The sequence below is a fragment of the Coptis chinensis genome, chromosome 8 (assembly GCF_015680905.1).
Source record: "Coptis chinensis isolate HL-2020 chromosome 8, ASM1568090v1, whole genome shotgun sequence".
Lineage (NCBI taxonomy): Eukaryota > Viridiplantae > Streptophyta > Magnoliopsida > Ranunculales > Ranunculaceae > Coptis > Coptis chinensis.
Genome location: NC_141463.1, coordinates 5,730,056 through 5,747,017, shown reverse-complemented (window position 1 = coordinate 5,747,017; position 16,962 = coordinate 5,730,056). Strand labels below are relative to the sequence as shown.

General features: G+C 36.6%; 2 protein-coding genes across 5 annotated transcripts; both read right to left on the bottom strand.

The window, feature by feature from the left end:
• Nucleotides 1-840: 840 nt before the first annotated feature.
• ATSYTF (C2 domain-containing protein) lies at nucleotides 841-9,866 on the bottom strand. Of its 3 annotated transcripts, XM_086577396.1 has the most exons (14): nucleotides 9,415-9,866; nucleotides 8,183-8,257; nucleotides 7,979-8,086; nucleotides 7,411-7,443; nucleotides 7,218-7,307; nucleotides 6,335-6,460; nucleotides 5,103-5,246; nucleotides 4,553-4,972; nucleotides 4,256-4,390; nucleotides 3,760-3,981; nucleotides 3,373-3,648; nucleotides 2,877-3,014; nucleotides 2,156-2,461; nucleotides 841-1,160 (listed from the first exon to the last, which is right to left on the bottom strand). In XM_086577396.1, the coding sequence occupies exons 1-14, from the start codon at nucleotides 9,601-9,603 to the stop codon at nucleotides 942-944; spliced, it is 2,481 nt and encodes an 826-aa protein (XP_086433522.1). In that variant the 5' UTR covers nucleotides 9,604-9,866; the 3' UTR covers nucleotides 841-941. The 3 variants fall into 3 exon arrangements, with proteins under 3 accessions (XP_086433522.1, XP_086433525.1, XP_086433523.1); XM_086577399.1 differs by lacking the exons at nucleotides 8,183-8,257; nucleotides 9,415-9,866 and having other exon boundaries at nucleotides 7,226-7,302; XM_086577397.1 differs by lacking the exons at nucleotides 8,183-8,257; nucleotides 9,415-9,866 and having other exon boundaries at nucleotides 7,226-7,307; nucleotides 7,979-8,085.
• Nucleotides 9,867-11,329: 1,463 nt separating this feature from the next.
• On the bottom strand, nucleotides 11,330-15,438 carry LOC147479537 (uncharacterized). Of its 2 annotated transcripts, none has more exons than XM_086576311.1 (4): nucleotides 15,248-15,438; nucleotides 13,225-13,513; nucleotides 11,879-12,133; nucleotides 11,330-11,775 (listed from the first exon to the last, which is right to left on the bottom strand). In XM_086576311.1, the coding sequence occupies exons 2-4, from the start codon at nucleotides 13,429-13,431 to the stop codon at nucleotides 11,515-11,517; spliced, it is 723 nt and encodes a 240-aa protein (XP_086432437.1). In that variant the 5' UTR covers nucleotides 13,432-13,513; nucleotides 15,248-15,438; the 3' UTR covers nucleotides 11,330-11,514. The 2 variants fall into 2 exon arrangements, with proteins under 2 accessions (XP_086432437.1, XP_086432438.1); XM_086576312.1 differs by having other exon boundaries at nucleotides 13,153-13,513; nucleotides 15,248-15,408.
• Nucleotides 15,439-16,962: the final 1,524 nt, after the last annotated feature.

Sequence of the window (16,962 nt, the reverse complement as noted above, 5' to 3'; positions counted from 1 at the left end):
ACTCCATTGCTATATATTATGTTAAAAAGGAATTTGATAAGGTTCAATCCATTACGTTATATATTAGCTTCTGTCAAACGCTATCATTCATGATCGATATATCTATATAATAAAAAGCAATAGTGTGGGGCACGTAGATTTTTATCCAGTGGTTGTCATTGTCTTTTATCAAGTTGTGACATGGCCGATCCAAGTGTTTGGAGGGTTTGTGCAATTTTGTTAAGTGTAATTAATACCCTGAGATCTGTCCAAAAATCAACAAAAAGTCAACAATTGTGGTTGGGCTTATAAATTGTTGGGTTAGCCCATAAACTGTTGGGCTTGTAGATAATGATTAATTGGGATAGTCTTGAGGATGGGCTTATAAATTGAGTTGTTGTGCCGAATATTTTGCGCCTAAGATGCGTATACGCCTTGCGCCGAAGCGCGACGAGTTGTCGGGGTAGTGCCGTAGGCGCGTCGAGGTCTTCCGGGCCGTAGGCACGGGAATACCCTAGTTCCTAATAAGTAACCTCTGTTTCATAAAAAAAAACTACATTGGGACAAAAGGTTCGCTAAATTATGGACCTAGTTCTTGTCCTGAACTGAGATCCCACCAACTGTTATCCAAAGTTAGTTGAATCTTGGAAGGACCCAAGATAGATTCTTGACAACTTAGATGATTATATCATGAAATTGTTTGTACAAATCACGATTATATTGATTGGGCTAAACATTGCATTGGAAATTTTTTTAAACCTAAACATCCAATAGAGATGGAAAGCATATTCGTTTTTCACGGTGGAAGAAAGTTGATACCAAGTTACCAACTACGAATCATTCGACAGGGAGAAAAAGCACTGAATGGAAAACTATTCATACTAACTTTACCACTTTAGGCTTTCCCTTGAGTTGTAATTACAAAAAAGGTAAACTAGCAAAGATTACAATTGAGATTGAAATTATTCAACGGCTTTTTTGCTCCGAGAGGGTGAAGATTTATAAATTTCCTGACCAAGCTCACTTATCTTGTTAATTAGAAGTGTCTCCTCGGTCTCAAGCTGCACCATGTACTCTTCCTGAGCTTCTTCAACGCTAGCCATTTCACTCAAAACCACAGACAGTCCTTCAAGATCCCTATCCTCAACCAAGGCTTGAAACTTCGCCATGATTTGTCGCATCTGGGATATCATGTGAGAGAAACTATATCAGGCATTAAGCTGTGAAACAATAACAACAGGGGATTCATCATTAGACAAGACCATGCCAGCTAATGACAGATGAATAACCTGACCGAAGTCCTCCCCGCCGCTGCCCCCTCCACTCTCAAACAGTTATTTCTTAATACAGATACCATTGAATGTTTGTGTTTGGTGTTCTATGATCCAAAACTTTGATCTAGCCTTGGGCCAACACCAGTTTTTTGAAAACCACTCAGAATATGGAACTCGTTTGAGCTAGAGTGCTATGGTGTGCTAAACCTTCAAACAGTCAGCTGATAGGATGTAGACATCTCCTACCAAATAATGTGGTTCTTCCGTTGCATTAAAGACAAAATCAGGGCCACCGTTTACAGTGTTATACCAGTACCTCAAGGCACGAGTAAAATTATACATTTAACATCCCTGAATGCTGTCCCTACCGGCTCCCCTAGGGTTGCTGGGTGCATACTTCACTAACTTTTATAAGCCCCATGAACCCAGGCCACTCTATCCCAAGCAATCCCACATAACCAACTTAGGCTAGAGACTCGAACCTAGTGGAGACTCTAATACCAAATTATATGAACCAAAATAAAACCATTGTTGGGTTCATGGGGCTTATACCAGTACCTCAAGGCACGAGTAAAATTATACATTTAACATCCCCGAATGCTGTCCCTACCGGCTTCCCTAGGCTTGCTGGGTGCATCCTTCACTAACTTTTATAAGCCCCATGAACCCAGGCCACTCTATCCCAAGCAACCCCACATAACCAACTTAGGCTAGAGACTCAAACCTAGTGGAGACTAATACCAAGACATATGAACCAAAATAAAACCATTGTTGGGTATTTAGGATCTAAATGAAGTAAATTGTGGAATGGCTGTCCATATAATGTAAAAAACAATGGTTGAGACATTTGCAGTCAGATTAAAAGGATTCTTAACTACCTGCAAGGTATTATTTTATCTCACCTCATTAGATAATTGTTGACCTTTACTCATGGCGGCCACATGAGAATTCAAGCAAGATTTTTTTGGTTGTTCTGGAACTCTCCTTGTTATTTGTATGTGGATCTCTCCTTTTGTCACTCCTTGAAGAGGTATCCACTTGTCAGCCATCTGGTTTGGAGGTAGTCTATGATATTCTACAATGCATTGACCTATACTTGATGTAGGCAACACAGAATTATGATCCTTGACAAACAACATCAGGGGACTACCATCATCAGGAAACTCTAATGTTTGGTTCCATTGAGGATTCAGAGTTTTGTATATGACCTGCACCGCATTGCATTTCACTGAATAAATACTGTCAAAACTGGAAAATGTAATATTCTAATATAAAACAACAAAAAAGGATTAATCATTAATGTATGCTTGGCATAGCGTCAAGGAACAAATCACGAAAAATCAGGTGTCCTTGAACATACCGACACCTCATCATTTATACTGGTCCATAGCTTTAATAACGGAACTAAATGAACTAACTTTTTACTAAATATCACTTCAAAGTAGTTCAATGAAGATGTCTGACAAGATAACGTAGGCTACACAAACTGTTCAAAGTAAATTATTTGTAATGGCAAGGAAGAAGAAACTTTTAAAAATAGTAAATGAGAGAAGAGAACCATGCAATAAACATTTAAATGCACAAGCAGGAAGATAGATAACAAATATAACCACCACCACTGACCTTGGTTCTTCTCTTTATGTTTCCGTAGTGCACTCTCACATAAGGATCACTTGTTCCTCTGAAATCAGCAGCAATAAGGTCCTTCGCTTCGATAAGAGATAGCTCGATCCAACCACTTCCTGACCCCACATTTGCACTCTGCGAAGATTAAAATGGTAAACTTCGCATAAAACTTAAACGAGTCCAATCTACAAAATAATCTGTAGCTGAAAAGTAGAGAGGTTGTCTGCCCAATGCTTGGGTGGAGAGACAAAAGTCTTATTGTCATCCATAAGATAACTGTAAAGGTTAATCTGTGTGGGATTGGCATGTCTAAGATAACACAGTGAGTAATAAACAAGGCCTAGAAAGAGGATTTTCGCGAGATCATTCACACTCTAGAGAAAACTGCGGACAGTAACTTCAACTAATTCACAGTACAAGGTGGTTACAATGAAATAAGCTTTTCTTTATTATACTTCACATCAAGTCTGTGATTGACTGTATAATTGCATACCCTTGTTCCATTGTTGGCATCATTTCTCACTGCTTCTATTTGAAGTCTCAGTTCTCCTGTACTCACTTTTTCAAGAGGTACCCATATGTCTTTCACTGAACCTTCTACTAGTCCTTCCAAATTTACTCGAGCACTTCCGATGCTGTCATCTGAAAACATGTCTTGGCAATAACACTTAATCTTAAGGTATTCACCATCTCCTATCTCATCAAATTCGAACTTCTGATTCCATACAGGATTCGAGTCATGTAAGATTGTCCTCGTCCTACAGAGAGCCTGAAAACCAATTTAACTGTGGTTTCAGTATTTTCATGCACTGTATTTTCAAGATCATAATATATAAATGAATTAAAATTCCATGATGTTGAGTGAAATAGGGAAATAGACCTTCCCATACTGCAATTTTATATATGGGTCACATTTCCCAAACTTATCCTTCCCAACGAGATCCCTTCCTTCAATAACAGTTAATTTCAGCTTCCTTTCTGTTTTTGGCTGAACAGTTGATGGGCCAAATAGAGATTGTTGAATGGTAGGACGGGAATGGTTGTTTGAGCTATTTGAACCATCAGAAAATGTCCATTCTCTCAGCACAAGCTTTACAGTCAACTGTATAAAAAAAGAGAGGGAGAAGATCAACAAAATTGCACATATGACACTGTAAATTAAATGTTTTACTTCTGCTAAACAGATTGATCCACATATTGTAGAAATGAATTCATGGGATGCTATTAACAATGTCTGGGATATATTCCCAGTTTCCCACATTCACCTTGAAAGTGGGGAAGCAGTGTTAAGGGGATAGGCCTCTAGGGTTATATTAGGAGAAGATAGACAATTGATCCATAGGTTATAAATGAAAAGAATACAGCATACACAGTACCTTTCCAGAATTGATTCCCTCAAACGGAAGAACCATTTCAACTTCTTGGCCAACAGACTCAGCACGTCTAGCTAGTACGCCAGCTCCAGGTCCTACAGCCCAGAATGTGGTGGAGTCATCTGCAGCATATTTGACCTGTCGAAAGCAGCAGATGTTAATTATTTCATGTCCCAAAATACTTCAATTAGAAGAACCTTTTTACGGTATAGTAGCTATATCACATAAATATGTACGATATATTTAAGTAGCCAAATCATAGCCAACAAAGTAAAAAATTCGCAAATACCAACGATGTACCTTTATCTCACAACTAGTGACATAGTCATGCTTCACATTGTTTGGAACCCATTCATAAAGATGAAATCTAAGAATTCCATTGTCTTCATGCAATACCATATTAAAATTTGCATTCCATTTAGGGCTCGAACCTGGACTAACGTCCGTTCTACGAGTCAACTCCTCAAGTTCAACTTCCAAAAACGTCTGCATTTCATCATCACCACGGTTGGATCCTGAAGTCCCATTTCTTCCTGTGCTTAGTTGTTTTCCAGAACCGCTGCCTCTAGTGCTAACCTTAACCAGTTGACTTGCTGAAACAACATTTACAGAGAGTATGCCTCCGACAGCCGTTTTCCTTAGATCTACTGCTGGCAAAGAGTAACACCTGCGATGAGGCTCAACCATTGTTTTGACCATGGTGTCAGTGAAAAGCTTGTCCTGCAGAAGAAGGTTCCACAACAAAGTTAGAGCTAATAACTCGTTTATGAGTTAGTGATTACTAAAGTTTAAAGAGTTCTCCCCCCCCCAAAAAAAAAAAGTCCAAAGACATAACGAAATAAGTACACACCAGCCAAGATGAAACGCCTGGAAGTTCTGTTGCAGGAAGCGTTTGGCTTCCACCACTTCCGAAGGCAATACCTATTCGCACCTCAGGAGGTGATTCAAAAGCATACAGAACAGCTTGTCCATCAAGAATTGGTATAAAGAGAAGCTGCATATAATGAAAATAGAGGATGTCATGAACAGCTTATTTAAATATGGGAATGTGCAAATTTAGTTGAGAGATAGTGTCTGAGTGTCATTAAGTACAAGAGGTTAGAATAGAGAGCCCCTCAAAGTGGGACTCCAAATAATCAGATGAGTAGATGATAACACTGAAAAAGTAAAGTACTCGTAGAAAGTATATTTCATAGAAACATATCCAGATTCCAATGAACTCATGAAAAGGGTATAATAAACCAAAACGAATGATCCAATATGTGCCATGAGCATGAGTGACACACTAATATTGAATAACATGAAGACTACATGTCAAGAAAGTACACTTGAAAGCTTGCTTGAATGCTCTTCCAGGCATAATGGTGACAAGGACAAAAATAGTTAATTAAGTGTTCTTGTAACTAGAGAGGCGTGTAAGTTGTAACAGAGTAAAAATTCAAAGCAGCGCAACCGACATGTTTGTTACATCTTCGGTGGGATGTGGAGGTAAATGAGTGAAGTTTACAGAGGAGTTGAGATCTTCACGAACCTACGAATAGCAGTTTTCGTTGAGTAAGGATGGCATGGTGTGTAAACAAATTGCATTTGAAACATTCAAACGGAAAACACAATAATAGGCCTATAGGAAAAGAGATTGGTCTACTTTTTGGATTTCTTGTACTTCTAATCCACAAGTCAGTTCCTGACTCAACTTCTATCTATTGTAGGCTAAAGTCTGAAAAACATAAAAAGGAAAAAAGAAAAGTTGGGTTCTTTCTAGGTATACAGAATTGTACCAAAGGCGTGTAGAGAGTTTCTGAAGGCACGTTTAGGGTCATGGTGTAGCCATGGATCAGCGCTTGTTTCTTCCTAACATATGATGCATTTGTATTCTCAAAGTGAAATATGCTGGAAACTGAGACGAAAGAATGTAATCAATGAAATTTTAGTAAAGAAAAGAATTTTTGGAGTGAACTATTTTAAGCATCGTTCGCTTCTTTCTGGGTTCAAATCAAATACAATTTATGCTTGTAAGTCAGTCTCATATGGAAAATGAACAGCAGAACAGTTCAATGAAGAGATAAAAAGTATTTTACATACATCTCCCTTGACGTGCAAGCTATTGATAACGATCCGAGCAGTTCCCAGTAATGGTTTTGCCAACTTAGCAAGCAACATAATATTGACGTTGTTTGTATCCCACTCAAAACCCATACGCAGGATTCGCTATCAGATTGAAATAATAAGTATTAGAAATAAATATACTAGGGTAATAGTCCATAAATATCGAGCAAAAAGAGAGAGTAAGAGTCAATTCACCCAGAAAAGATAAAACGGTGCTAGTGATGATAGCATGATGCTAAGAAATTCTTAGCCAAAACGGCACAGGGTGTCATGTTATATATTGGTCCCAAGTTGACATTTTCGTATAATAATTGATAACACGAAACACTATTCCCTCTATGGTATTCCAATTTTGTTTGAACAAGAACCCAACTTTATATCACTCTAATCACACATAAAACAACATTGTATGAACCTTTTAAAATCCTCCCTTGCGAATTATCAACTAGCCAAGCATATGAAAGATGCACTAGACTAAATTTGGTTAAAATCTCATTACAAGCTCAGAAATATCTCTGGGGTACTTCTCGGGAAAAGTGGATACATCCCAAAAAGATGAAGTTGAGAAGCCAAGTAAGTACCAAGCAGCAGAGAACCTAATTCCTAGGGGTGTGGTTGATCTGACCACTCGGCATTACTTAGATTGAGTCCTGCAATTGGATTTTGAATTTATTCACAACCAGACACTTTAAATTCATAGTTATCTGGTATTGTTATTTCCATGTATGAGGTCTAGCTAGAGTAATGGTCTCTAATAAAATATTCTGTTCTGAATGCATTTAGTTCATCATGAATAAAACCAATTGTTCTTTGTAAGTACCAAAAGGACAAAAGGTTCAAGTATAATCAATAACCGAACCTGGTCACCTGAAGTTGACCAGCGTGTCCCATGCAACCCTACGTTGGGAGGGCATGAACCTAATGAAAAGTCCAGCAGCTCAACACTTTCCTACAGAAAAAGTACTTCGCTCAATACACTTGTACTGTAGTATTAGTCTGGGTCACAAATTGGTAATAGTAACAACACAACATAAATATGATGAAGGACTTACAATTAATCTTGGCTTTCGATGTTTTATGCGTTTCTGCACCAGCAAGGTCAGTCAATCAGACTAAATAAGCATTACTTAAGAAACAGCCATAGTGATTCCAATGTCTCTTCAATTTTTCTTTTTAGTTTCTTCCCTACAACAGGAAAAGTTCTTGCATATTCAAATTCTAAAGCACAAAAACAGATAGCTTCTGAGCAAAGGTTCAACACAATTGAATGCTTCATTATTCTGTTATTTGAAGTAATATGTATTTAGAACCAGCTTGGTCCATTGATATAAAATATCAATATTACAATGCCAATGCTCCATCCGCATGCTACTCAAGGTCTTGCACCTTGAGAAATTCACACTTCTTTCAAAATGAGATCCTAAGTGGTTCTGTTAGCCCTCTAGAGTACACTTTTTTCTGAGCTCATATTCTATTTCGTTTTTTTTTGAAAAGCAAAAAAAAAACAAAAAAACATAAGCAATCAATTGATTGAAATTCAGATTACCATGAAAGTGTGTGAGTGTGGGTGTGTAGAGCAGGCAAGCAAGCGAGAGAAAGAAAGATGTATAAGAGTCTCACCTCAACTATAGAAGAAAACTTTTTCGAAAGTTTTACGTTTAAGAAGTTAGGCCAAACTTCCATCAAAAACTTGTTCAGCCACTCACACTGCTCAAGTGGTGTTATGGGCTGGAAAATCAAGCAAAGGCATGGAAAATCATCCATAAGGTTGAACAGCAGTTAATCATCTCGATGTACATAAAGTCTGCAATAAAAAAGAAATACCGATGTGTACAATATGACTTGCTTCCATCTTTTATTCAAGTTTTCCAGAAGAAGCCGGCGTTGAAAGCTCCCATACTGCAGAAAGAATTTAGATCTCATGATATGCACCATGTAACTTTCTGATATCAGATTTTCCACTTTTACGATAAAATGATATCTGAAGAGAGTACTTTGGAACATTTTATTTCAAATGAGATAAAAAAAGATTTATAATTATGTTGTATTATAGTACCAACACTATCACAAAAGGACCGTACTGTCACACTAAAAGAACAAAAAAATTATCCATGTATTACCCCCACCACCCTCTCATCTCAGAGAAAGGTTGATTAACATATACATAGCTGTTCCTCTCAATTACAGAGACTAACTAAGTAATCTGCATATCTAATAGTTTCTCTAAATATGTGCTTCAGTATTATATAGTCAAGAGATTGAAATAGTTTTCACATTTTACAATATCCAATATCTAGCTAACTCACTTAATTTTCTTTCTCCATGGATCTCAGGACTATCCCTTGATGGTCATGATCCATTAAAAAGGCTGTACGACACATGTATTTGTGTCTCCAAAATCCTACTAGATGCAAACGGACACACTGCGAAAATATTTTATGTTAAATCTCACTTCAAATCCCTTATCCACTTATTAAAGGTTCAAAGTTACATACATTCCCTGCAGGCAGTTTCAAATACTTCTTTAGATATGTTGGTCTTGTGAGTATCGTACACAAAGCGCCACAAAAAGGCCCACCCTTTCAAGTTTGATTTTGCTAAACTACAAGTTCTATTGATAAACCCTCTCAAGTTTCGCCTCAGACATCATTTTTAAGGAAATCTAAAAGCTCCAAGAACAGAGGGTATATATAGCTCACTCAACTTGACTGGTAAAAATATCATATCTTCTCCCAAAATCCATTCAAAGCGCAATAAAAATTCTCTTACAATTCATTGTAATGTTACACAAAATATAAAACAGGAAAAGTAGACTCATCTCCAAGCATACATGGATCAGTATGTGATCTCATACTTCACAGTATATATGTCAATATTGATGACTACTCTAAATTGAGTTAGTCCTCTAAATCCAAAAAAACTTCAGTTACCCAACAACTAAAATTAAACACGAGGCCAAAAATAAAATAAAATATATATATATATATATATATATATATATATATATATATATATATATATATATATATATATATATATATATATATATAAAATACCTGAGCAGTAGCCCAAACAGCAAGAGCCAAAGGAACCCAAAAAGAGAAAGGCAAAAGCCATCTTTCAATAAGCCAAGCAATCAAAACCAATGGAATAAAGTAAGAAAACATTGGTTTATCTTCCATAACATAGTTTATAAACTCGGTTGCTTCTTTAATATAAAGCCCCTTCTTTCCTCTCCTCACCATTCTTCTCTCTTGTTCAGACACTAACAATAATGATCATGCACATCCTTGCTTTCATATGAGAAAAAATGATTTAAGTTGTGGAAAACGTTTGTGTGAAGTGTCAGTCAAAGTTATCTTTCTACAAGAGAGAGAGAGAGTTAAGTTATGTTATGTGTAAGAAGAAGAAGAAGACGAAAAGAGAATAATACAGAGGGACGGCATTACTTTTTCATTCTTGTTAGAAGTGTGAATATGAGAATATGTGGTCGTTGATATTTTTAGTTGGGACTCTTTTTGAAGTTGTTAGAGAATTTATGATTCGATTGTAGGATTCCAGGTATTACTTTTATTAGCTTAACTACTAGGTAGAGCCAACTAGATGGTAAAGTGAAAATTGGTTTTTAGTACAGGAGGGTTAGTTACATTGACAAATTTCATATCGAAGTCAGCTCCGCGATCAAAGATTTAACTATTTAACTCAAGAGCCAAAATAGGCACGTAACTGTATAATGTACGCCTGTACGGGCATGGTTCTAAGTCATGAAATACTAGTGGATCAAATTGGCCAGATTGTCTTGCAGGTGAACAGAAGCTTCTTCCGATAAGGATTACAAACTTGACTTGGCATAACCATTAAATGGATGTATCGAACCATTGCTTTCAGTTACCACCAAAAGGCAGCAACGAATTAGCTGACACTATCAGTGTCTGATTATCATTCCTCAATTCGTTATTAGAGAATATATACTTTGGATAATGAATGATTTTATATGGCGTGTGGGGGCACGCCTCCTGAGATAGTTATTCAACACCTAAGGCTAAAATGGGAAGGCATCATTTATTCACTATCTACTTTTCCATAGTGCATATGGGCCACAGAACTCCAGTAATCTTTTGGACTGTTTGTACCTAAGAGTGAAAGTGAAACTAAGCGCACCACAAAAATTTAACATAATAACAAACATTAGACACGAGGTAATAATGTCTAGTTTAATGACCAATAAACACAAGCATTAACCACTAGGGAAGGCTGATTTGCTTTCCAGTCTTCCAGATTCATAAGCAGATTATCTGGCATAAAGTTTGTACATAATGTATAAATCTGCAGAGTTTAGGGAGTTAACTGTGGGACATTAAGAAGTGAAAGTGTAAATGATCAGGCCCACTTCATGAACTGGTCTCTGCTCACTTCAATACGAGATGAAGTTGTCGATTTGTTGTCGATTTGTGGTGTGTTGGGACTTGCTAGTTCCTGGCCTTCGGGATTGAGAATAAGGCACCCTTTTTTCCACAAGATCTGCGATAATGGTCCGTTTAAGTTCAATACGGGAGAAAATCCAAGTCAAGAAACAGGACCACCGTCCTTTTGGTTTATTTTTCTTTCAAGAACTTTGATAGCAGGACCATATGATCCTGTTGCCCATGCTGTAATTCTCCATTGAACATGGATTCCTTCAAGAAAATTTATCCAAACCAAGATAAGTGGAAAAATGTGAAGAAGCAAACCCTCAAAGAGTTGCACCGTGTGACACCTATGTAAAACACCATATACCACCCATCTGGCCATTAGAAGATTGACCTGTGTGTTGAAATCAAGTTCCTTCTTTTGCCTTTCAAACCATGGTGCTATTAGAGCCCGTTGTCCACGTTATCAAGGGACTCAAATCACGTGCAACCTTAAATTGGGAATGATGTCGCAAGTAAAACAAGTTGAAACCAAAAACAAAAAAACAAAAAAAATCAAAAATAGTAACAGTAACTTTGGGTTATTAAGTATCTTTAAAATCAGATAGAAATCTGCATACCATATTATCCTGAAGCCAGACGGACTAACAAGAAACGTTTTCAGATTAGTGTACAAAAAAAAACAAAGAAAATGATAGTAACAACTGGGATAATCAACATCTTTTAAAGCAAAGGGAAATTCAGCATTCAATCATAATATCCTGAAGACAGGCAATAGTGGAGCACACGCTTCAACCTGGCTGGGTTGTGCCACCAAGTGGGAGTGTTGATGATTGCACGTTCCAACCAATCCTGTTGTACCTCCTCTTTCCTTGTTAAATGCCGATAGAATGCCTGCATCTGGTATGAAAGACGACTCAACCGCACACTCTGCTTTTTGGTGAAGATATACCTGATAATATCCTTTGCCAGCCGAGTTATTTCCGCCCCTTGCAGGATGTAATAATACTGCCAGAAAAAATAGTAAAATAGTAAAGAAATATGAGAGAAAGATCAAGCATTTTTAACAACTACTCCAACTTAAAGGGACAAAGAAGCCAACATTTATTACCAAAAACATAAAACCAAGAGTTGCTAAAACCACTTGCACAACTTCATCCAACACCCCAGCCATCCCTTCATCCTCTGAACCTCCTCCAGAACCATCACTGCCACCACCTCTACCACTGTCAGGTGGTTTTCCACCACCACCTCCAAATTCATCACTAAACTCTTTTTTTTGCATCTGCTCCCGCAACACGTCCTGCACAGACCGCTCCTTCCTGAAACCCTGCATGGCTTGTTCAAGGGATTTCCACGGAGAAGCCTAATACCAAATTGAAATTCAGGTTAAACGAAATAGACATATAGGTAGGCTCAGTTAGTACATAGAGTAATCTCCTGGTATGTGTAATCTTATCTGCTTTGTTTCGCAGCAGGAGATCTTTGAAAATTTAAGAATTTTTAGTGTAATTTTTTACTTAAGAAGGAAATAAAAGCTCGAGAGAAATGTTAAGAAGGCTGCTGTTCTAGCTGGTACCATTATACCCCACAACAACACATACTAAAAGAACTGGTGACCACTTTTACAGGTTCCAACTTCCAAGAAAGACTTGAAAACAATAAAACAACAACACACATAAAATACCATATTCTTTCTCTAGCATCTCCTCCTGTTTGATCTCTACTAAGTAAAATACACCTACAAGCTCACCCGAACCCTTCTTCTCCAAACCATCTTTGTACTGTGGCAAGACTTTACGTTTTATGAGCACATCAATCTCTCAACGCATATCTGTCTCAATCAGATTTGCAGATTTGTCTATTGATTTACATCTCTCTTCCACATTCTGGCTATGAGTTTGTACCATGAATTGGTAACAACGGACTTGGGTGCACAAAGAGCACAAGGGTCTGCATATTACCAGAAGTCCACATTATGTCCTTATTCACAATTGACTCAAGGAGTGGAGTCAGTGAGTAGCTTGCCTTTATTAATTTCAATGAAGTAAAAAATCAATGTTGTAAGAAGCAAAGGAAAGGATTTCTAATCTTTGAAGAGAATATAAAAAATGAAAAAAGAAAGAAAAGAAAAAGAATTGATCGAAAACGGGACAATGGAGAGACAAGATATCATCTTTGTAATTTTCTCCCGATCAAATTTATTTATTACTGACAACCAAAACTGAGCCACGGAGGATAATGGTTCTGCTATTTGTTTTTGGATAATAAGGTACATGTAACTTCACTCCCAGAAAAAAGATTATAGTAAGAAAGTAGATAGATGTAATCAGTTGGGAGTAAACAGGTAACTTATTTGTCTTGTAGTGGGGACAGGGGCATTACCATATCCATTCGCTAGAGGAGCAGCTGGTTAGCATACCTAATAACTTAGGAAACAATCTGAGTTTTCTGTACCTCATCACCATTTCCTGCTTTTCGCTCACCACCAAATAAGCATACGGTGTTGCATCTCTTGTAGCTTGACACATTGGTAGTGGGCCTCCGGGAAGTCACAGTAAAGTTAGGAGACAAAAATAACTGAGAGTGTGTCAAGCAGCGAGGCTGAGACACATTTCTCACTTTCAAATGTGGACCATGAGCAGTAATTTGCACACAACTCATCCTTTGGCAACTATCTTGGTTGACTTTTGGATCAGACACTAACCTCTGGAGTCTCTAGCAAAACACCAGTATCACTTCATAACTGCATATGACAAAAAGGTTCAGTTCCCTCAATTAAACCAATGAGACACCATTACATCAGCAAGTGAAGAAATTTTAAAGGTAATATGAAATAGTGTGTTTGGATGCTACTTTCATATCTGCATAGTAACTAAAAAGGTTACATTACTTCCATGCTTTCTCCATAGAAGCACAAGTGTCCAAAAGGTGTGTCTGGAGTCTCCTCAAACAGTTAAAAAAACAGCAATACAATAAGGGTATGTTTGACTTCGATGTGAAAAAATCCAATGCGAAACTTAGTTGAAAATATCATGAAATATGAGTATGCATGGGAATTTTTCTCCACCCTTCAGAACAGTTTTAATAATTTAATGGAAAATATTGTATAAGGCTGCAAATGGGGAAACTTTTATGGACAAATTCTTCATGATAACTCTTGAAGGTAGGGGAAAGTTCCCATGCATGCTCATATTTCATGAAATTTTTCACTATAAAGTAGGGTACTCATGTGAAAAACTGGGTAAATACATATTTATATACCGAGTCTGACAGATATCCAAAGTTCAGTAATTATATCTCCAACAAATATAAATCTTTCTAAAAGGGAAAAACGTAAGGCAAACTAAGCCAATATAAACACAATTCTGCGGACTCTAGTTTTTCATTCCGTACTCTCAATTATCAAACTCCTGCAAAATCTGTAAGGGCGTAAAAACCACGCGCCCAGCAAGTAAAAACTACCCGACCACCCACTAAAATAAGTGAAAGGAGAGTATGGTAAGAGAAAGCATAATACAAATCAAAAGCCATACATGTATGTACAACGAAACCTCAAACAAAAATAAAATAAGATATAGCGAATTAAAGAACACTCGAAGGAACTATCAAGTTAAGGAAAAATCCATGTTACAAAACACTTACAACTAAGACGACACTATCATCCATAGCCTTCAAGTAAACAAAATATCTACTTATCCAACCTCCAAAGGTAAAAATGATGTCAAGTTTACTAAAGAGTTTCCCTTGGCATATTCCCAAATTTTAACACACTCATAATGAGTACATCTCTACTATGAGTCAACATACATTACGTTCCAAGGAGTCAATGTGCTCAATAGAGCTTTATATGCTCAGAAGGAGTCAGTATGCTCAATATAGCTATGTAAGCTCCAAAAGAGTCAATCCACTCAATACAGCTCCATATGCTCCAACGGAATCAATACGCTGAATAAAGAGCTCCATACCCTGCATAAGAGTCAATGCACTCAATAGAGCTCTATATGCTTAGGAGCCCATATGCTCAATAGAGCTCCATGCGCTCTAAAGGGGTCAATTACGCTGCTTAGAGTCACTAATAGCTTTGTGAATCCCGAAATTGTCAAACGGTGCCCAATGACACCAGTTTGTAGAGTAGAAAAGAATTTCTAGCAATATTGTCATCATACTACAATGCAAAACAATTCAAAACTAGCAATACCACAACCAAAGAAATTCAGCTAGTAACAGTACCAAGCCAATGGTATATTCTAGAGTACATAATCAGGTTACTGCATATATTACCAAAAACATAAATAGAGCCAATGAATGAACCAAGGAAGTTTAAGTGCTAATCCATTAAGCAGGCACAAACTCCATTTGTTTAATTTTGTGAGCAGTAATCACGCAAATAGTGCATACATGAATATCAATTGAGGTACTAAATCAAGCTTTATAAAATATAAAAGAGAGTGCATGTCATATTTAGATTATTACTCACCACAGAGTTCACTTAAGAATACACCTTCTCAAAGTCCAAGTTTACAACTCCATCGGCTCACAACATGAACATGATAAGCAATTAGTTCTCTTCCTGCCCCACATGCACACCCTATCTCTCTCTTTATACTCTTCTTTTCAATTCTTTCAATTTCAGGGGATGAGAAAATGGGTAATAGTATCCCTTATTCTATTCATCATAGATGGGCTCAATTAAATGGGCCATTAAGGGTGAACCTAAATATTGCCAAGCCTTACCCAAATCAGGCCCAAGATAAAAAAGAGTTGGACTTTTTCAACGCTTTTTTGACTGTTTTGCCCCTCTAAATATAACAATCTCCAATTCTCTATGTTCTGACACTTTTGAGCCACACGATTACATTGAGATCCATCAATGTAAGATGAACGATCGAGATCGTTTTAAGGTTTTAAATATTTTTTTATTATTTATTTCACAAATCAAACACATTCATCAAGATTGGTGTAGCTCACGATAGAGGGTCCAAATAAAGTTAATACTTTGAGTCTTGATTTTTCTATTAAAATATCTTCGAGATTGTGAGAAAATAAATAACGGCACAAATTAATAACAAAACAAAAACAGTTGTCTTCTTCTTCACGAAGAGAACAAAAACAAATTATTTTAATTAAATAAGAGGTTCTAGGGACATATTTTATAAAAACACGTAAACAAACTCAAATTCGTTAGGACATTTATAAGTTTTATATTAGACTAATTTTTTGTAGATACGTTCTTTTAACTATTCTAAATATTGTCACAAATAATCAAAAAAATTCTAAATTTTTAAATTTGTCAAATATACTCAACAAATTATAAAATTTGACTAATTATGGACTGTTCATTTTCACTATTTTTTATATTATATTTGGCAAGTTTAGAAATTTTTAAATTTTATGATTATTTATGACAGTGTTTAGAATAGTTAGGAGATCATATGTACAAAAAATTAGTCTAATCTAAAACTTATAAATGTCATAACAAATTTGAATTTGTTTATGTGTTTTTTATAAAATATGTCCCTATAACCCCTCCCCTTAATTAATAACAAAGAAATTATATTAGTAATTAATTAAATAAAAGAATAATAGAAGATCACTATTTTAATTAATTAAACGAAAAAGAATAGCATCATCTTTTTTTTCTTCTTTACAAATAGTTATCTTTTTCAAACAAACTGTAAGAAACATGAGCAGAGGCGCAGAGCTGCAGGACCGGCCCTAAATGTCTAAGAGCATCTCTAGGTGGTAGTAGCATACTCTTCATATTTGAAGAATGCGAATGAAGAAACTGGTCGCAAATTTCGACCAACTCTGGCCCAAGCCCAAAATCGGTGGTTGTCGCCACCACCAAAAATTTCATTCGGTTTCACTCCAAATCCAAAACCCAACAAATTTGGAATAGGGCTACCTTCCAACAGATATTCATATCGACAATCAACACAACATTTCCAAAACACAACCAAAACAATTCAAACTACAATATAAATCGCCCAAAACGACATTACCAATGTCAGCCCCAAGTTAAAAAAAACTCAACGCGACATTCCCAATGCTCTGTCGAAGCTTCGCAGTTTACCCAAACCAAATTGAAAATGTAAAAAAAAAATAACTCATGCGACATTAGTAGTGGCGCGTGACAGTACTACTGGCGTGTGGTGTTGGTCAAAGTCAAAAAAAAAATTGGGGCGATATTTG